General features: G+C 43.0%; 1 protein-coding gene across 4 annotated transcripts in view; it reads right to left on the bottom strand.

Moving 5' to 3' along the window:
- Positions 1-22,688, bottom strand: part of CEP112 (centrosomal protein 112) — a 1,991,189-nt gene that overhangs the window by 1,456,650 nt on the left and 511,851 nt on the right. For 3 of the 4 annotated variants that reach the window (XM_069199882.1, XM_069199881.1, XM_069199880.1), the window contains one exon: positions 9,072-9,158. The exons of the other annotated variant lie outside the window; for it this stretch is intronic. In XM_069199882.1, the coding sequence (XP_069055983.1) occupies positions 9,072-9,158 (87 nt within the window). The remainder of the gene's footprint in view (positions 1-9,071; positions 9,159-22,688) is intronic. 4 annotated transcript variants of the gene reach the window in all.

A 22,688-nucleotide genomic window follows, 5' to 3' on the forward strand; every position in this document is an offset into this window, starting at 1 on the left:
CTAAGTCGACATGGCTCTTCCCTCAGAGTGCCATGCCCACAACCCACTGCCTGTGGCAAAGGTAAGTAAACACTCTAGCAGGCCTTACAGCCCTTAGGCAGGGTGCACTATACCACAGGTGAGGGCATAGCTGCATGACCACTATGCCCCTACAGTGTCTAAGCCAAATCTTAGACATTGTAAGTGCAGGGTAGCTATAAAGAGTATACGTTCTGGGAGTCTGTCAAACACGAACTCCACAGTTCCATAATGGCTACACTGAATACTGGGAAGTTTGGTAACAAACTTCTCAGCACAATAAATCCACACTGATGCCAGTGTGGGATTTATTGAGAAATGCACACAGAGGGCATCTTAGAGATGCCCCTGTATACCATTCCAACTTCTAGCGCTAAGCTGACCAGTTCCTGCCAGCCTGCCACATCCAGACGGGTTTCTGGCCATATGGTGTGAGTGCCTTTGTCACTCTGTGGCCAGGAACAAAGCCTGTACTGGGTGGAGGTGCTTCACACCTCCTCTTGCAGGAAGTGTAACACCTGGTGATGAGCCTCAAAGGCTCAAGCCTGTTGTTACAGCGCCCCAGGGCACTCCAGCTAGTGGAGAAGCCAGCTTGTGTCCAGAAGAACCAACACTGCAGAGAGGACCCCCAGGCGACTCTCACAATGTGGACATCCAGAGACGACCTCCTTGCACCCCCAAAGCGACGCCTGCAGAGAGGATCCAGAAGCTCCCCCTGACCGCCTGGTAACAAAGGAACCCGACACCTGGAAGAAGCACTGCACCCGCATCCCCCAGGTCCGAGAGGAACTAACTGCCGGTGCAGGAGTGACCAGCAGACGGCCCCCCTCCTTGCCCAGTTGGTGGCTGGCCCGAGAAGCCCCCCTGTGCCCTGGCTGCATCGCCAGAATGACCCCCGGGTCTCTCCATTGATTCCTATCTCAATCCTGACACCTGCTTCACACACTGCACCCGGCTGCCCCTGTGCCGCTGAGGGTGTATTTTGTGTGCTGGTTTGCGACTCCCTCCCCCCCCAGTGCTCTACAAAACCTCCCCTGGTCTGCTCCCCGAGGACGCAGGTATTTACCTGCTTGCAGACCGGAACCGGAGCACCCCTGTTCTCCATAGGTGCCTATGCTATTTGGGCCCTACTTTGACCTCTGCACCTGACCGGCCCTTTGTTGCTGGTGCTGGGTATTTGGGGTTGACTTGAACCCCCAACAATGGGCTGCCTATGCCCTGGAGACCAAACTTTTAAGTGTTTCACTTACCTGAGAAACTATTACTTACCTCCCCCAGGAACTGCTGATTTTTGCAGTGTCCACTTTTAAAATAGCTATTTGCCATTTTTGTCAAAACTGTGTACATTACTGTTTTAATTCAAAGTTCCATACTTACCTGTGTCAAGTTCCTTACAATTTATGTACTTACCTAAATTCTGAATCTTGTGGTTCTAAAATAAATTAAGAAAATAATATTTTTTTGTATATAAAAACCTATTGGCCTTGAGCTAAGTCTTTGAGCATGTGTTCTCATTTATTGCCTGTGTGTGTACAACAAATGCTTAACACTACCCTCTGATTCGCCAATACCCATAAATTACTGCTATAGAGCAGTAAAGTGCCCCTCTCAGGTTTTCATTATGCAGTTTCAAGGACGGTCTAAGTCAGGCCCTGTTCGAAGAGGTCACAAAGGAGGCAGGGGCTATTAGGCTCCAGCTGTACTGACTCAGGCCGTTTGCCACTGGTGTCCTAGAATACATTCTATGGTGGCTCTACAAACTAAGCCAAGTACAACTGTGTCTGCACTGGACTCGGTGGCTTTCAGGGAGGTAGTGTGTGCGGCAAGAGCTCAGAACTCAACAGTAAACTAACAAACACAATCACTTAATGCCCAGTACACTGCATATCTTTTAGGGAAAAACAAGTACTTAATATCACAGCAGTACACTTAATACTACACAATGTAATATGTATGACATACAGGGTTACTAACCTGCCTTCTAACAGTGCATTACGATATCCTTTCCTGCCTTCACGATAATCACTTTGATAGATATGACATACAGAGTTGTACTAAGTTGTCTTCTAAAAGTGAACCACTACACCCTCCTCTGCCTTCACGACCATCAAATTTCTTCTCATTATGGTACAGATCCTGCTATCACTATCTCCTACCCTCTCCAGGATCAGGTAAGATTAGCTCAGGTGCAGGTGCCTGAAAAGTTTGCACTGGCTCGCTCGATCAGGCGCTAATTTGAATATTTTTACCTTTGCTTTTGCAGTCTCAAGTGGGTTCCTCCGTCTCTTGTGGTGGCTAAATCCTGCAGTTTACCTGGTGGTTCCTTGCAGTAGTCCATCCTGCACAGCACATACAGGCAGCACATTGGCCCTCATGGCTATACTCTTTTGTAGGAGAACCGCAGCCATGGCGACCTTGCTCTGGACAAGATTCTGCAGTGACAGTTACGGAATCCAAGATGAGTTCCTCAAGGTGAAGTCTTTGGGGCAGCTGTGGGCTCCAGGCTGAGTGATGAGGTGTTGCTCTCTTTAGTTTAGACAGCACCAGTTTTTAAAACATGTGACATACTTCCGAGATTCACAGTAATATGTGCTCTGGTACAACCTAATTACAGCTCAATCATGAAATGCACCAAGAGACCAAAGAACTCTCCTCGCAAAACAGGTAATTCTGGATCTATCTCTCGAGTCGTCAACTTTCTCTGTCGCTCCCCATGCTAGCAACATACTAGCTTCTCTTCCTGGAGGGTGTCTGCTCCTGCAAGGCCAGGTGTACTCCTTCCCTCTCTCAGCAGGCAGATAAGCCTCTAGACTCTGTTGGCAGACCATCAGGTACACCAGCATAAAGTGCTGTCTTCTTGAGATGTCCCTCACATTTGAGGGACTGGCTGTCGGCATATGCCAGCCTTAGTTGCACAGTGGCTCTTAAGTACTCTGAGGAGCACCACTGTCCTTGGTCAAGAATAACTTGGTGACTGAAACACACTGGGGTGGATTGGAATTCACTTTTGTACATCAACTATTGACAAGGGACGTGGATCCACTGTCCAAGGTTTCAGAACCAGCCTGAATTGGTTCTCTTTTAAATGTCATTCAGGATATACTCCAGGGACGGCTTTTGTGTGAAGGGATGGTTTTCATAGCAGGTAGCAATGGTTGACTCAAAAAAGAAGTATCTAAAACAAGGATGCAATGAAGTGTGAGTTATCCACACCTGGCTGTCATTAGCCTTCCTGAGGCAGTAATCACAGACAGGCAAAACAGGCAGGACCTGCCTAGAAACTTCCTCAATATGAACAACAGAAACTGCAGTCTCGTCCGTCACCTCAACTATCTACCAAATGGCAGTGCTAATAAAGAACTAATCAGCAGTCTTTTGTTATCAAGGCCCTAATGGAATTTCTAAAGGTAGTCCTTTCTCCATCCTCTTTACTTCAGCATGTGGGTGCCCACTTTCTAGCCACAGGAATGCATGCAATCCACTTTCACTGCAAGGGGAAGCTATCCTCAACCTCTATTTTGTGCCATACTAAACCAGAGGGATCCAAAATGGATCCCAAAGGCCCCAGCACTCAGCTGGCCATACACTCAGAGCCCTAATACCATAAATGTGCTACACATTCACCAAACAGGCATACAACAAAAATGCATATAGGATGTCACTGCAAGGTTCCGAGTTTTGTATTGCAGAGGAACTGTACATGAGAGGGTCACTAGACTGCACTCTCAATGACATAGTGAACAAGCATTGACAAAGTCAACAGGTCCTGCTTTTCGAACCGATTAGATTTGTCAGCACGTTATAGCCATGTTCCACAGCATCAATGATTTTGTGCAGCACGGCTAAAACATAAAAAAAAAACTAAAAATAACTTTTGAAGTTGACAGCTGTGTCACGAGCGGGTGCATTTAGAATTACATGAGTGTTTTTGTATCTTATGTTTAGTTACTAATCCAAGCAAGCTCGGTAACTAAAAAGAAAAAAACAGCAGGAAGGTGTACAGAAGCAAAAACTGGTTGAAGCAGGCAGGGAGGAAAAGCAGGAGACAATAGGGAGTGGGGAGCGGCAACAGAGAGACTGAAACAACGAGGGGAAGAGAAGCACACAGCGAGACAAAGCAACATAAGGGAGGAGCACAGAAGCACACGTTGAGAAACAGCAACAAGGAGACAGGGAAGCAAATGATATGACAGCAACTTGGAGATGGGGGATCAACACAGATGATGGAAACTACATCGGAGAACAGGAGACAGTGCAACAAGGAGACTTTGGGGCGAGGGAATGTGAGCACCGAAACACACAGTTAGCCAGAGTAACACGGAGACTGGAAGAGAGGTAGACAGAAAAGCACACGGTGAGACAGGCAACATGAATACCGTGGTGTTTGCAGTAGCACACGAGGGAGATAGCTGAAAAACACACACACTCTAACAGAGTGCCTAACTAAAAAGAAAAAAAAAGCCTAAAAAAAAACGAGCAGTGTAAGGATATAGTATGGGGTCCATGCTCCAGGGGAAGGGCAAACTCACAACGTGGAAGTAAATCACACATAAGCCATCAAATAAGAAGCAAGTTGATGAGAGTGACAAGGAGGCTAACCAATGGCAAACTGCGAGAGCACTCTGAGCGCTATGTAAGATAACAAAATGTCTTGCAACAGATGGCACATGCTGTCTTAGACGAAACCTAAACATGGCTTGTCACAATGCAAATTCTCCACCACTGCCAACACTGCTTTATGTGAGGTACCTTGGCAAGGACAGTAGTCTCCTGCCAACTATGATGGGCTTAGTGTGTCCTTCAAGGTCACACAAGTAGCCCTGAATCTCACATTGTCAATAATTAGCCAAGGCCTCTCCGCACAAGCTAGGTTAGCGTAACTCTAGGGTCAAAACAAAACTCATGCCAGTTTCGCATGCAATCAGGAATGGGGTAGAATACAATTTGCCATGCAGGTAGAAATTCCTGTCTCAACGGTCTAAAGATGTTGTCCTTTTTCTAAGCCACAGAGGTTTCTCCAATCCTGTTTCACCCATTACCAGTGGGCCTAGCCCCCACCCTATTTGGTAAGCAGTATGAAATACTAAATGAAATAATCATTTTATGCATGTTTAGCTAGACCTATGCAGATGGGTGTTCGGTGGTTAGCGTCTTAAAGAGCATGATGCACACAAAGATAATAAATGAGATATTTTAGCAACTTTTATAAAAGAACAATGTTTTTCGTTAGAGTATGCTGTGTTATTCAAGTTTATAATGGACCTCTGTTATGTGCTTCTGCTTGGCTTCTACAGTCCAGAAGACTAGGTGCACCCTGATCTGTGTGCCAGGTTGTATGTCTCTATACATTTTACTAATCACATTAGTACTTGTGAGAGACTGTAGCAGATGACTCGGTTTGCTAATGTAAGGGACCCTGTCTTGATGCATGCCCTTGACCTGTGACTGTTTTTTTAAGAGAAGGAACATGTTGACAGACACACAAATGCGTTCCAATAGCCCCACTGTGTTACACGTTTTTATTAACTTTTGGTTAGGGAGGAAAGACTAAATCAACTAATAAGTTACTTATCACTACACAAGTTATATTATCCTACCACTACGGGAAAAAAAAAACATTGGGGCCTAAATCATACTGGGCTCATGAAACAAATGAAGTGCTCAACACAAGTCATTGTGGACATCGACCCACAGTAAAGAGCAGACTTAATGATGAAGCAAGCTACAAAGTGGGTGGGAGTCCAGAGTCCTTATAAACAGGAACCTCAACATGGGTGAGTGCATCATAGTTTGTATACAGTTACAAGGGTGATTTTGATGATGGGACATATTCACAATGTTCACCTAACGGGGGCCTTCGGGTTAAAGAATATATTATGCAGGACAACAATCTCAGTACTTTAAAGTGGATAACTCAATGTGTGTGTACATATAGAAGAGATCCTATCTTACTTCATACAGTGGTGAGTGGGTTTGCAGACGGATGGCACACAGTACAGATGTGGCTAGAACCATTAGAGCATGTCACTAGTTCTTGGCCTGCTCCGAGGCCCATGCACCAGTGGAAAGGATTCGGTTCAGCACCCCTGTGCATGAAATGGAAGTTTTAGTCTAGACCTTTGTCCACTGGCTGTGAACCAGACAATCGAAGATCAGCTCTTCCCTGCGTGGACGGCTTGGCTGGGCCTAGAGAACACATGCAATATGTGAGGTTAACACCAGACCTGGAATAACCAGAGGTTGCAATGTCGCAGTATTCAGTTTGTTATTGATTTCTTAGTTCTACATTAATCATGCAGTGCCTCCAAATAATTAAGTCCCGGAGATTAGCATCGGCAAATGCTGCCTCAAATTAAGCACTGCTGACAAATTATAACCAGGTTTCCAACTAGATGACGCTGGGAGGTGGGAAATGACTAACAAAAAGCAACAACCAGAAAGTATGTGCATTGGCTACTCCACTTGCAAATGGAATAGCACAACGAGTCACTTGTTTTTATGCTTATATCTGGACCTATCTCGTGCCTGAAAGATTTCGAGAGTCTTGTGAGACAGTCCTAAACGTCTGTAGATTCACTACTCGGGCATCAGGTCTTAAAACATATTTTCCTGTGATATAACATCTTGACCGAGGAAGAAATGCGGAAGAGACTGTGCCCACTCAAAAAAAAAAATCCCAAACCCTTGTTGTGCTCTCAGTATCATGTAATCAATGCCATAAGACTGGTAAAAGCTATACTCTATCTCAGTTTCTGAAATGCGATTTTTGCAACCAGTTACTTCCTGATAGTGGTGACGGCTGTTCAACAACTCCACCACATAGAAACAGACTGATTTATGGGAAACACTGGAGAGGAAGAATTACATAATCTGTATCTAAAATTGTCAGTCCATAAACAATCATGGCTGGATAATCTGAGGCCAGTGAAATTGTAGGAAGTGATGGCCAATCGTGAATAGTCCCCCCTCGGTTCTGGCCAAATGAAGTCGACCCATAAAGTATCCGAGCAGCAGCTCTGAGCCCAGCAGGCACAATAAACCTATGCCCTCTCTCAGTGCCCTGACTGGTTCAAGGATTCTGTGGACGCCCTACTGACAGAAGGAGGCTCCAGGTTCAAGGCTTCTGTGGACGCCCTACTGACAGAAAGAGGCTCCGGCTGCCATTCTACAACAAAGATTGTTTTGTTCAACTTTACCAGAAATAAACTGTTATTCTCATTGTGCTAATGTAGTTCTAGTTTTACCAAAGAAGCCACCAATATACGCTGGGCTAGTGAATGGATCTGTGCTGCCCTAGATGACGTGACGCTTTGCTACCCCCACACAGTTACAGAAAAAGACACCAAGGTGTCTCAAGGAAGGACTGTAACTCCGTAAACTTCGGAGTTTATCAGTTTATAGTAATGACAGTCACCCAGGCGCACATTTGTGTACTGAAAGCAAAGTGATGTCATTCTACTTGGTTGTGTAAATTGGCCACACTATCTAAGGTGACCAGGCACTTAAACACGGTTTTAGCACGTGAGCAAATGCTTTAAACATTAGGTAAGGAATAACTTTATTTTGCTTTCTATATGTTCTTAATATGTTAAATAATTCGGAATTTGTATCGCAAGGAGGTAGTTATGAGCCCAATAAGTAGGAAAGGAAGATAAGGATATGTTCAACTGGAATAAGAAGACATCAATAAGAGAAGTGCGACAGAGACATTAAGCTGCACTAAGGAACAGTAAAACACTGACAAGCATAACAACTGAAACACAAGACCCAGTAATCACACACAGGTCTGGCAGCCATAGGGAAAAGCCATAAGCAGCAGACAACTGTCTGCATACTAAGACATTAATCGGTGCTCAGAGATCACATAAATGGATAATTCTGGCCCATTACAAAGATGCCTCACATAAAGCACAGATCGGCCATTGGTGTGGCATGGACGCGCAATGACTTACCTTAAATGCATGCCTTCAGACGGCTCTGCGGATCCATGTAGACTGGAGTCTGGTTTGAAAATTGCTTGTTGAGACTTACTTAGATGGTGGGGTGCTGTGACGATGCTCTGTGTCATGCTTGCCTTATAAAGTCTTGAAACAGTTTCATGCATGTGTGCTCCTTGACTGACATAGGTTGTTGTGTGCCTCTAGATAGTTCTTTGGCGGCCCCCTAGTGATGAAATGTCTGTTTCATAATCATTTAGGCTACTTTTGTGCGTGTCTAGTGCTAGTATTTGCATGCGTGCTGTGTCGGACCATGGTTTCCTGATCTTGGAGTCAGCAGTCCACTGCCTTCTGTTTCGTAATTAAAGTACGCAAATTTCTGGATTATGGTTGTCTGCCGTGGGTTGTTATACTGTTGAATAGTGTGGGTGTGTGTGTAGACCAGAAGCTATTTATTTTCTATAGTGAAGCTAACTATATTGGGGCACAGTGGAAGGTATATAAGGCCATTTGTGGTGGCGCATAAACCCAAGACAGTCACTTATTGCCAGATGCTGAAATATGATTAAAAAGGTTCCTATATATCTCACCACAGGGTTACACAACGTCACATGTCAGAATATCGTGAAGAAAAGTATTCTATAACAAAAGAATTGCAGCCAAAATATTTACTATCACAGTATGTTGAAGGTAAGTATCTATGGGGTAAGTATAAATATACCGGTTTTAAATCCACTTCTACTTACCTTCAAGGGAGATAAATTACCAGGCTACATATATGCGGAGTTAAGACGAGTAAATCTATACTTACCAGTATATAATTACCTTCGTGATATTGTGGTAGTCGTTAATGCGTGCACGTAAAATACTGATGCACTTTGGCCCTTCTTTTTCATCTCGGACTCAGTGTTCCTTCCTGGAGGTGCTGGAGACATGCAGGAGTTTCGACGTGTACTTTTTGCATGACAGCAGGTGAAACAGATGCCGCAGAGGCCTCGCCGTGCTTCATGAAAAAATGGCGAAGGGCGAGGCACTGAACATTTCCAGAGCCGACTGCTGCCTGGCTGGAAAAAACAGTGATTTGCAAGAAGAACATACTGCACAAATGTGTCTTACCTTTTGTACCTCGACATCGTGTTTCTGTTGCAACTGTAGCTTTTCTTCGTGGAATTTAGCTTCCAATATTTTTGTTTTAATTTCCAACTTTAAAGAGAAAAGGAAAGGGTTCACCAATTATGTTCAATAAACTCAAACACTTATGAGCGACCGCATATTATTGATCTGACAATGACCAGCCAAACGTGTCTTTAAGACATCTGACTCAGAACCAGCCATACCTGGCACCCAAGAGCCTTATTATAATTATTTTCTGGGGGTTTCTTTAGAGCCAGTAGAGTCGCAAGAGTGCTTTGGGCCTTAAAGAAAGTTAGGAACGTGGATTCTCCTGCTCCCTCCTAGAGGAGTAAAAGTCAACCACAATTGGGATTTAGTGCAACACAGCGCTGGGTCTGGGTGCCACTGCACCTTCTGACTCACTGATAGCCAAGTGGCAATGAACTGTTGGAAGTTATGGTCCAGTCAAGGGTAGGGGCATAGAGCAAGAAGAGGTTACTCGACCCTAACCAGTGGTGATTGACCTCGTTTGCCATTGGGGTTCTGTGTTCCATCATATTATAGCTCAGCAAAGAGGCCGGTACAATGCTTTCTGCATTTTTTCTCTGAGAGTAGTGAAGGCGAGCAATCACAGGCTTGTCAGCGAGGTAGTGTGGGAGCCAAGAGCTCAGAATTCAACAATCAACCAACAGACCAATGTCTAAAGGCAAGCTTATCTTTTATGGGAAAAGTAGTACTTCAATCTCACAGCACAATTAAACATTACACATTCAATAGGTACTTTATAAAGGGTTACCAAAGTTGCGTCTTAACTGTGAGGCACCAGACAATTTCTTCCCGGTAATCATGTCCCTACCGCTCTGTGGGACCGGGCAAGATTAGGCTCCAGTGAAGATGACTCAAAAATTCTGGACACACAAAGAAAGAGTGAGGTAAAAGGACCTGAGCACACCCTCCCTAGAAACTAATCACACACACAAGTGTCCAGGTCCTATGAAAGGAGGACTCAATTGTGGTGTCCTCTTTACCCATGCAGGTAGCCAAAGATATTTGAAAACGTTACCTCACGCACAGTTTGTTGTGGCATGCTACATCACTGACGACCTCTCCATGCAAAGGTAGTCGAATAAACCTTGGCAGACTCAACCAGTCCTGAGAAGTCTGAATTCAGGTTGGATAAAAGCAGGAATCCAGATGTATTATAAAATAATTTAAGGTAGACTCTCAAAGTATTCCTTTTAGTTAGTGGGTACCCTGGATATGATTAAAAGCTCCTTTGTAGGATGCATCAGGAAAATCAATGTTTCATCCATCCAGAACGAATCAGCAGTAAGTTTTGGCGAAACTACATGCCCAAACAGGTCAGGTACAAGAACAAGCCTTCTTCAGGGCTCATATAATTCCTACTTATTATGCATTCATATTATGCAATAGAATGAGGCATAAGTCTGTCGTAACTGTTTCCAAAGGTTTTTCCTGTAATCTATTTTAGGGCTGGTTGCTCTATCTAGTCATGACAGGGGACATCTCCCAGTAGTCACACGTGTAGTCAACAGTTTAGTGCTTCTGACAAACCTATTATTTCTTTCATCTGCCAACAGTTCCACAAAGACAGGTTTGCCAGCAACACTCAACCCTTGAAGAATGAGTAACTACAGGGAGCACTCCCTCACCCCCAACCTCCTCAATGTATGAGTCGCCACCCTCCAGCCACAGAAGCACAGCAATACACTTCAGCGATAAGGGAAATCTATCCTCACCTTAAATCCTGTGCCATACTAGGATCAAGGACATCCAAAATGGATTCTATTAGCTTCAGTACTCAGACTCTCTCACACAAGCACTGAGGTGTACTACCAAACTGGTATTGTACACAGGTCCTGGACCTCACACTGTCATGAACAGGCCTAGGCCTCTGCATACACACTAGATTAGCTTGAACGCAGGGCCAAAATTGAGCGTCTAGATATCAGTTTCACATGCTGTTAGGCACTTAGTTTACACTGCAGGGGACAGTCCTGTCCCAAAAGGGTCCCACAACGCAATGTAGTCCAGTTAGGTGGGCCTCACTCAACAAACAGGGTTCAAGGCCGATTATGCTGACAAGAGGGCAAAGTTGAAGTAACATTGCCCCTATAACAACAAGCAAGCAGACATATTCTGAAGCATGCAACACTGTCAGTAGACAACCAATTAAAGCAGTATCGACAGTGGACATTTTTCTGTTGTCAATAGGCAAAAAGAGGCCTCTCTGTCTGACAACTGGTGCTCTAAGACCAACATTGGTTGGAATACTACACACAACGATCTCATCTGCCGGGTGCCTCTTCTGACAGGTGAAATGGGAACTGGCTGAGACTTGAACCGTGTCCAGATGAGGGCACCAATGCTCAATTCCTGACAACTTAAGGCTACGCCTGCCCACGATCTCTAGTGAGGTCACCGTGCCTACCTGAGTGCCAATTACGTTTCCTGTGTGAAAAAAGGCTGTCACAATTGAGTGACTGTATTCTGGCAATGACTAAATGTCATAGTGAACATAGGGTTGGCAACGACTTCTGACAAAGAAAACCAGGGCGATGGAACATATCATGCGTGCAGCAACCAAATATACAAGAATACAAATAGCACACACTCGATTGTAACCGCGGATAGCTCAAATTCACTCCTTTAATATGACTTAAACAGACCGTAAAAGCAGGATTACATGTGTAAATCAGTCGTACATTGAACACTGTGGCATCTAACAAGATGTAAAATACAAAGACCAAAGCCGTCCGATTTTGCAGTGGCCTGCTACACACGAGTTACCTAAACTTTGTTGAGGAAAACTTTGATTTGCACGAAATGAAATATAAACATGAATATAAAATAAAAACATGAATATAAAATAAAAAAATGAATCTTAGATAACAAAAAAATATTTCCCTGCAAACATCATGTGGCCAAAAACGAGTCATCATCACTATCGTACAGATGCTAGGCATCTATTTTTGAGGGGACTACCCTGCTCATACTCGGCGCACGGCGGAGTCACTTGTGTTGGTACTGTAACCTGCTACTCCAACTACTATCCAGACAGGAAATGGGATATGAGCCAAGCGGAAACTTCCAATTACTATTCTGAGCTTAAAAGGCTGCAGTTAGGCGCGGGCACATTTTTAAGGCGGGGTGACCATGAGTAACAAATGGAAAAGGAAACATATAATCTGGCAGTTTCAAAACTATGCTTTGTACTGACACCGGCACCCGGTGAGCAGTCACATAATGACGGCCTCATGCGAGGATACCAGATTTGCAGCGCCAACTGTGGGGGCAACCACGTTATAGACTGATGAAAGGGCAAACGCTACAACAATCTATTAAAAAAGGAAGATTTATTTAAAGAGTAAACATTACATTTGGGAGTCGACGTTGTTCTTATTCAGATTAGTTCAAGAGGCTCTCCGGTCACGACCTACTAAACTGTGTGAATTTTTTCAGTGCCTGCTTACTCCTTCAACGTCTTGTCAAAGGTAGTAAGGGATGCACAAATGCAATTTCACTTTCAAACCAGATGTCATTTATGGGTCTCCAAAAAGGTAAAAAAAGAAAAGAAAATCTCACTCACTTTGCAGGCAAAATGCACAACAGAAAGAGAGAGTGTACAATGTCAACTACAAAGAGATGTCAAGGGTTAAACAGTGAAAATATAATACTTGCGAGCATCTGTTTGCAAGTGGAATAACGCAAAAGGTCGGGTGCTATTGCAACATCTAGTGAATGGTCCCTTGAAATTCTCAGTCACTGCAATATAGCTGCCCCCTTTACAGGGCAAAGCACTTCGCAAGGCCGCATCACAGATATGCCATGCACTGGGGCTGAGTGAAGATACTCCCTCTGAATGGTGGGGGCTTTCTGCACTGCAGAAAACTTGAAAACTGAAAAAGGACATTTAATAAATGAGAGTCCTATAGTCAAGTCACGGGCAACTAAAGAAGAAACAAAAGGCCTTCAAAGAGGAGGAGAAATTGATATAAAATTTGCTTTATGATGGGCCCACTACTCTTGGAGCCAGATGGACAAAACACTTTTGGGGTTGAAAATTGGTCGATTCGCAGAGAAATTTTGATATGTACAAATCCCAAATTTGGATTCTTTAACATATTACCTATTCGCAGTTTGGGATTGCAAGTACATACCAATACGATATTTGAAAGGAGCCTGATTAGAGCGTCCCTTCCAAATACTGAATCTGAATGGGATGTATTAATGTTTTGCAACCGAATTCCAGACGCAAAATATTAATATTTTACGGACACCTTGAGTGGGGATGGTAACCCATTAGCAAAAGAGAAGGGATTCCTAAGGAACCCTTTCCGCTTCGAGAATGCTAAAATAAACATTTTGTAAGAATAGGCAGTGGTCCAACACCTCACTGCCTGCTCTAAAAAAATGAAACTTAAATGTTTTATTTTTTTAAAATGCATCCTGTTTCCTTTAAGGAAAGTGGGCTGCATTTAAAAAAAAAGATGTAGATATATACATATTAATTTATTTCAAAGCAATCACAGACTTGGTGGTCTGCTGACCTCAGAAGGCCAGCATTCCTGTTATGACTGCGATTCCTAGTAGGTTGCAAACTGCAATATACCTCATAAATATTTATGAGTCAGGCCAATTTGCGAATCACTATTTCAGAGTTGTAAGTTTTTTTAAAATAGGAAATTGCAATACCTAAATTTTGTACAGCTGGCCTTCGTGCATAAATTTGTTCCTATTATCAGTTTATTGGCATTCCTGCACCTACTGGCAGGACTGGAGCCTATTTCTATAGGTGCTTCATGTCTTCATCAGTCCCTTTTAATTTGAAAAAGGAGCCAACTGGGGTGTGTTTTCGGACTAATAACTGAGGGATTAATGGTGAGGAAGCTAATAATAGGAAATCGACATGGACAGAGAACAGTCACCAGAAGGTTATCCTTCTCATTCCACAATTATAGTACAGGAGAAAGGAAGAAAGAAGACAGAATTGAACAGTTTAAGCAGAGGCAGCAACACCTTGGAGACCTTCCTATCCAGTTTTAGTATCCATGGAGGAATAATGAAGAACCCAGGGCTAGGAGAATGCATGTGGAACAGCCAAAATAGCCACCCCATTTATCCCTATGACTGGAGAATCCCACAGCCATCACCTTAGGCCTACTGGAGTGAGCCTTGCCACGGGATGGACGCTGGCCACTATGCAAAATGTAGCACTGATTCTTAAATTATCAGTTCAGTATTGAGTGAAAATGGCTGCTCAGGCTGTCCATTTGGAACATCCCTGCAATGTAGGAAACTAGCAAGCACATTCTCGTGATCTCAGCACTGGCAGGAAAATCTTCAAACATCAAGAAGATTGCCTTCAGATCCAACACTTTTATGTGCAAGGATATATTGGACTTGTCCTAAATGACACTGAAAGAGAGTTCCCAGCAATGTGTGCCAGACCTATACTCGGACCACTATGTGCCAAATGTAAGCTGAGGATTGGGCATCCTACCACAAGATTAGGATATCTCCCCCATCATTGAAGTTGGCACAAGTCTTGTTCAAGAAATGAATCATTGTTTGGTTGATGGTCATAACTATGTCCGGGAGGAAATGTCTTTATTGAACTATCATCTAAAATCATCCTATGAACTGGATCCTTCCGGAGGAACCAGAGATGAGTTTTAGCAACTTACTGATGACCCAATTTTGTACAGGTTCTCCAGGGACAAGAAGAATGTGACCCCGCATCCTCTCTGGATGCCACTAGAATGCAGCAGCTATCCAGATACGGGCACATTTGTCTTCTGCAGGAAGACTACCCCAGGCTGGATCTTAACAACTGTTGCAGAGATTGTGTTTAGTTTACATTTTAGTTTTCTCTTTTAACTTAGCTTCTTTTTGGGATGGTGGTTTAAACATGTTTTTCACTAACCTGAGAAAATGGCACACACACATTTATTCAGACATTATTGTTCTGTAACTTGCACAATTAGTTTCAGGGACAGATACCAGAACGCAATGCCCTTGCTTTGTTTTGTGCTCGTAGGGGATGACTCTTTTTCCCAGACAAAGTCATGTTGTCTTTCTGCGACTCTTGCTGAACTTGATAAGGCCGGTGTTTTATTATTTTAAACAAGGTCAGTGCTGAATTCTGGCAAGAGGCGCTTCACACGTGTGTTATCATGGATGCTGCTGCGGAAAGCTGTGAAAGAGAATGCAGCCTTGCAGATGTGTTTGCACACCAGGACAGACTGCAATCATTTATACATTTAGCCAGCCTTTCAGAGACATTACACAAAGGTATGGGGTTAGACCATTCCAACGAATTGTGGCAGAACACTCTCACTATTCTAGAACTCCTAGAGTTCGGTAGACGTAACTTTAGGTACAAAACAATATGGCTAAATTATGTGTTTGTCACCATTCTAATAATTCTTGTTACAGTAATGTGTCTCAGTCTAATAATCACAGTTCATATTTTTATTACAAGGACTAGAGGCTTACACTAAATCTTTGAAAACGTATTATTGCTCTTTTTTGTTTGTCAAACTTTGGGCATGCAAAAGTGATGTACAAAAGGTTATCTCGGCTTCAACAAATTCCTTGGGAATCAGAGTGGTCATGTTTGAGTTTGTCTACAGCATCTATAACTCTGGAAGGTTGGGAGTTTAGATGTGGTACTGTGAGTTAACCGATCCAACAATTACTGATTATATAAGAGGACTTAGGGCCAGATGTAGGAAGCCTTTTGCGCCTCGCAAACGGCGAAAAACGCAGTTTGCGAGGCGCAAAAGGCCTTACGCGATGCAGTCACATTTTGCGAGTCGGTACCGACTCGCAAAATGTGATTCCGACTCGCAAATAGGAAGGGGTGTTCCCTTCCTATTTGCGACCGCATCGCGATGTTGAGTTGCTTTGTGACCACAAAAGCGGTCGCAAACCAACTCCCAGTTACCATCCACTTGAAGTGGATGGTAACTCATTCGCAAAAGGGAAGGGGTCCCCATGGGACCCCTTCCCCTTTGTGAATGCCACAAAAAAGTATTTTTCAGAGCAGGCAATGGTCCTATGGACCACTGCCTACTCTGAAAAAAACGAAACTAAATGGTTTCGGTATTTTTTCTTTTTGCAGCTTGTTTTCCTTTAAGGAAAACGGACTGCAAAAAGAAAAAAAAACTGCTTTATTTAAAAGCAGTCACAGACATGGTGGTCTGCTGTCTCCAGCAGGCCACCATCCCTGTGAGTGCCTAGACTCGCTATGGGGTCGCAAACTGCGACCCACCTCATTAATATTCATGAGGTGGCTCTTTGCGAACTCATAGCGAGTCGCAGAAGGTGTCTGAGACACCTTTCTGCATTTCATTTTGCGAGTTGCAAGCTGCGAGTCGCTAGTACTCGCAATTTGCAACACGCAAAATGAAACCTACCTACATCTGACCCTTACTCCCTATATTATGAAGCTTTGTTGATCCAAATACACAGATCTACTGAATCTGTAGAAACCGTGCAACATGGCACCCAGCGTGGGTGTTTTGGCATTTATTTGATGGGTCTCCTGAGAGGCAAGCTTGTGTGCCCAAAGCTCCTATGTTACCTTTATACGGAGACGTCCATGGTGATAAGGGTTTCTCCTTCTCGGGTTAACGGAAAGCACCTATTTGTTCCAGTAGGTTGATCAAGCTTGATCTTTTAAAGAGATAGTCCACTGGAGTCTTTCCTTTCCTTAAACTCCAATCATTAAAATGGTGCAAGTGCAACCAGTTATTATTGCTGTTAATTGTAGACCAGCAGTAACTGCATATTTAACTAGGTATGGGCCCACCAATGGCGGAGGAGATGTCACCTTCATGGTTGAGGCATACGAAGCATATAAGTGTGAAGTTTTTTTTTTCTTGGCTTACTTTTCCTGCAGTCGATGCAAATTTACATACATTTCCTACACATACTGAAGCTCAATTTCTAGCTTGTTATAGGCCTTATGAGCAGTTAGAGATCCTTAACTTTTCAGGGACAAGACAACTGGTTCTGAGTCTCCCTCCCACATACTCACTCAAATGTCAGACTGGGCATCTGGCCGGTCTAAGCAAAAGGCAGCTATGAAACCAAAAATATACTATATGTGCTAGCAGCAGTGTTTCCCCTCTTGAATTGGAGGTATTTTCAATACTCATTAATCACAGTCAATGAAAGTGGGTGTCCTGCGCACATCTAGTTTTTGCTTTGTACAGCTGCCAGTTCCAGAGCCAAATTCAGCATCATGAACTTCTGGATTGGAGGAAATAGCTCTTCGGAACCAGTGAAGCCAGATAAGAACTTGGGAAGTGTGGTGAAATCAGTGAGTGTCTGAAATCAGCCTGGCTGCATCATGTGGTACAGCTTTCAGGGTGCAGGTCTGGGTTCAGGAAGGCCAGTGACTATAGTGTTTTAGTTTGGACAGCACACAAACAGCACAAGTGCTGGCAACACTGTCTGCAGACCTTTCAGCAGACTGTAGCTCTAAATCCTTCGAAATACCCATATTTCCAATCACACTTTAAATATGTATGAAGTAAGTCTGAAGAGAGCTTATAGATAGTATTGAGATTTGGGGGACTCAATATGACATGAGGATGGCAGAGACAATGGGAATTGCAGTTTCCAATAGTACACTTGGACGGAAGAAATCCAACGGATCAGTGTGCCATGCACATTAACAAGGGACTGTAGAGTGTTTATTAGAGTTACGTATTGAATGGAGGGATTTAGAGTTGAAGGAGAAGCATGGCTCGTAACACAAACTGAGTTTTGGGAATGTTGTAACCAGCATAACCGCATAATAGGCAGCAGTTGTTGTAATTCTACATTTAGAGGATTGGTGGAACAGGAGTGAGCAGGTTATCTGGCAGGACTCACTCCAGCTAAGGGTCTATAACCTTTAGGACAGCACTTTGGGGGTCAGGGCTCAGTCCCACAGAGGCCAGTAGAGACAACCAGGTCAGGACCAGTTGGGTCTGGTGAACTGGAAAGCATGAAAGGGCTCTGGAAGATTGCTGTGTCCTGTAGCTCAAACAGGAGGTCAGCCATCTGATCCTTGGAGCCACTTCTGGTGACCAGGGTACATGGTAAGCAGGTGCAGTCTTCTTTATTTGTCAGACAGCAAGGCAGTCCTTCTAAATCTTCATAGGTTCTGGGGTTGCCACTTTTATGCTCCACGTCACACCATGGGTGAGGGGCACCCCGCCCCCTTTGTATAACCCTAAACTGGTTATGATCAGTTCTGGGTTTAGTTCCAGACTGGCTAATGAAACAAAGGGTGGACAGGCCCAGGTGTGAGATTCACCTGCCATTGCCAGAGCTGGCTTTCTGAAATCTGGAAAATCTGAGTACAGACCTCAGGCTACTCTTTGAAGTTTAATCAGAGCAGGGGCCCTGCTCACCCCCAGTCAATCTCTCAGTAGGAAGTTCACCTCTCAACACCCAGGCCCTTTTGTCTATTGTCTAGGAGGAATATACATCACACAACAGAAGCACCATTAACAGTCAAGTAACCCTGCACACTGGCAGAAAGCACATTTGGCTTAGACAGGAAAATGCTAACTTTTCAAAAGTGTAATTTATAAAATAATAATTTAAAATATCACTTTAGCAATAAAAAGGATATAAAATTATGATCAAAATGAGTGGAAGAAGTATCTCTCTAGCTGATCCCAAACCGAATTTAGCACTTATGAAATGTATTAAGGTAAACCACTGAGTCCATGGGACTAGCTAGTCTTGCTCCAATGAAAAACAGATTAAGAGGTTTTTCACTGCCAAGACATGCAAAACATAATATGTCCAAATCTCACACTTTAAATACCATACACATTCCTTTATGAGCAGTTATGGCTTACTTTAGGGAAGATCTATAGGTATTAAAAAGCAAGGGTTTAGGCCTGCCAAAAGGTTAATTTTGCCAGGGCAAATTGACAGAGGCTGCAATGACCGGCCAGAAACATGTTTCACAGTGATATTTTTGTGGGCAGCACGAGTGCTGAAACCCACCAGCTACTTTCATTTACAGGCTGTGGGTAAATGTAGTACAATATACTAGGGTCTTTTAAGTAAATTAAATGTACCAAACATATATGCCATCCTTACCATGTTTGGAAGGGAGAGCACAAGCTTTTTACCACTGGTTATCAGGAGTACAGCGTGCAGACTCCTAAAGCCAACAAAAACAGGCTAAAAATAGGGTAATGAATGAAAGAATGTAGGGGAATACCATGCCATATCCAACAATAATGACAAGAGTACGAGTTACATATTCAATGGGGTGACTTTAAGGCAGTTTCATGAGAATCAATTTGCAGTTTGGTCTTGCAAAGTGTTGGGAATGTTGTCAACAGACATTCAAGTTTCATGCTGTGTATGAGTTGCTCATACAGCCCAGGAATTGTCTTTGAATTATGGGACTTGTACTCACGGTTTTACAATCTATTAAATAGTGCTACAAATTTCAGCATACAAACAAAATCTGGACTGGATAAGCTACTCACGCATGGAACAAATGAATTATTTATTGTGCTAATAAAAATTGGTACAATAAACAAACTCCAAATAAAACATAAAATATTACATATTATACAAATACATTAAAACAGCTAAAATTAAAAAGTTAAAAGAAGAGTATGAGTGTGGTGTTTTGATACCAATAAAGAGTGAAACTCTTTTCCTTGAGCTCTGTGTCCATGTACTGATATGCAGGTAGGTCCATTTTCCTAAACGGAGTGTCCAGATGCCCCAAGTAAATGTACTGAGCCTTGAGGAACTCTGTAGGGTGTAACTGTTTGAAGGGATTGGAAGTCCATGTCCATAATTTCAACTATTGGCATAAGGTCTGACACTTGTGTTATTTTTCTTCAGCACTGCTCTACGTTCACTCTCAAAAATGAGGGACTAGCACAGGAGGGATAGTATCGTAAATCTTTAAGGTCTACTCATGGCTTCTTCAGCAATGAAGTGACTTGGGGGCAGATGTATCAAGAATGCATTTTGCGAGTCGGAAATAGCGATTTTTAAGAAATCTCTATTTTTCACAAAATGCAATGTATCATATTTGCGATTCGGTAATAGCGATTTCTTAAAAATCGCAAATGCTATTACCGAATCGCAAATTGCGATACAGCCCCCATTCGCATCTATGGGCTTGTAGGCCCATATTTGTGAATATTTTGCATGTCCCAAATTGCGAATTCCTAACTGGAATTCGGAATTTTTGGAAATGCAAAGTCCAGGGTGCTGGGGGCCTTAGGCCCCCTCTGCTGCATCCCAAAATATTTTTTACAACATGTAAGGTTTTAAATGCATTTTTAGAATTTGCACATGGTCACCACCAAGTTCAACTTGGTGGTAAATAGCGATTCCTTAATGCCCAATTCAGATTAAGGAATTGCTTCTTACATGTGCTTTAGAAATCGCAAATACGGATTCCTTATTTGCGATTTCTTATTTAGAGAGTCGCAATTTGCGACTCTCTAAACAGGGCCGCAATTTTAAAGAATTGCTATTTTAGCGATTCCTTAAAATTGCATTCAGAATGCCTTTGATACATTCTGAAATGGCTATTTGCATTCGCAAAGGGGCATTCACACTGTTTGCGAATGCAAAAAGCTTTGATACATCTGGCCCTTGGTGTGTTCAGACCTTCTGAAAACTCAATGTAGTCAAGTATTGAGCTAATTAGGGTGGGCCAATATGAGCTTAGATTCTGTGCCAGTGCAGTGGATATATATATAGTCCCCCATGGAGAACTGCAGATATTGACGAGCCAAGCATTTTTGGGACGGCTTCAGTTGACAGATTAATGTAATCTTACCATTTCACTGCAGGTTTCCTCTTAGGAACAATTCCATACATCTTGATCTGGACATGCCAAATAGGTACCATCACTATATGTTCAATGAAGGGTGAGGCTGGAAAAGCATCCATCACACGGTCAAGACGTGGCATTTAAACGGATGTCAAACACTCACCCACATTTTGTGATTAGCTTCACCTTCTAGTTTGCTCTTATGTGGGAGAAACCCCACCAAGGTGGGAAGTCCATGTTTTCCATGTGTAGTCTAATGACATTAGCTATTTGGCTGGTCATTATAAATATAAACAACTGTAATGTTACTCATGGTTTCCTCTCACTGCCCCAGCGGTGTTTTGTATAGATTTTGATAGGACATATTTCTCATTCATTGACTAGTAGATGGTTTTAGTTCCTAGACTGACTAGAGTGAGAGAAGGAGAAAAGTCCAAGAATGGAGAAAGGCATTGGGTGTTTAAATGCAGTGCAGTAATTGCAATACCAGACAGCTTTCATTCTAATTGTGGACAAATAAGGGAAGTGACAGTGCCAAGGATGAAAAATACTTTGCACCCCTTAGAATGTTGTAAAACCTTCAACATGAGGCTCCTCCTCTTTTTGCTACAACAGCTAAACTCAGAATGTCGGAATTAGGTTCTATCACAAAATGTTTCATTTGATGATACCACCCCTGAGCTATTTTACTGTTCAAAAATGCAAAAATATTACTCTTTAAACATCCTCTGCATTGAATGTGCATGAGCTTCTAGAAATATATCAAAATTGTGGAGGTAACCTCACATGTTTGCATTTTATTTGTATTTTAGCAGCAGCATTTCAAGCATGAATGCAGTACAAAGGTATGAAAAAAGAATCCAGAGGAGGTGATACAGTGGGAGGCACAGTAATAAATGATACCCAGGATGCAGGGGTAAACAGGTATTAGCGAGACAAAACATAAGGGCAGTCTATACACATTGGTTCAGAAGGCACTCACAACACACTTGTCATCAAAGGTGCCACATGTGAAAGGTAGTAAAGCCACTGGAGAAGGCAATTCAAGAGAGCAGTTTGAAGGTAGATAGCCCCCCATAAGTCCTGGGAGAGGAAAAAACTTCCAATGCAAGAGTGTTAGGAACTTAGTCAAAGAAACCAAATACAGTGGAAGGGTGCTAGGAACTTAGTCAAAGAAACCAAATCCAAAAGAGCTGACGCGCTGATCACATGTGATCAGACAGGACTACTGGGTGCTTTGAGGGAGATGGTTTGAGTAAGCTTAATATGGAAAGCAAGGGAAGCGAGGCAAGTCCTGATTTAAATTCTAAGGATGAAAAATGTTTCGTATGGTACATCAGTGACCCTCATGTCAGTGGGAGATACAAGGTATTTCTCCTTGGGCAGGTAGATCAGGCTCATTTCACTGAGTCCCGTTCACTGAGTAGAAAAGTATTGATAATGGGCTTTGCACAGAAGAATGTAGGGAACACAAACTGTGCATGTGTAAACACACACAGTAACGGACACCTATAAAAGTATCTCCCATGTGCACCCACCACAAAAAGCTCCTCACCAAACACAGACAGTGATGTATATTGACCAGAAGGGTTGACAATGCAGCATCCCAAAAATAAATAAATAAATAAAGATAACGAGAGGAGGTGATTCTTGACTGTCCAGAGGTCCCTGTTTAACTCTACAGAGACATACGTATAAAACCGAACAGAGAACTAAGATAAACGCACAAAACATCATCAGAATATTGGGGTTTGTAAGCCAGAACGGCAAAGCAG

The sequence above is a fragment of the Pleurodeles waltl genome, chromosome 7, assembly GCF_031143425.1.
Source record: "Pleurodeles waltl isolate 20211129_DDA chromosome 7, aPleWal1.hap1.20221129, whole genome shotgun sequence".
NCBI lineage: Eukaryota > Metazoa > Chordata > Amphibia > Caudata > Salamandridae > Pleurodeles > Pleurodeles waltl.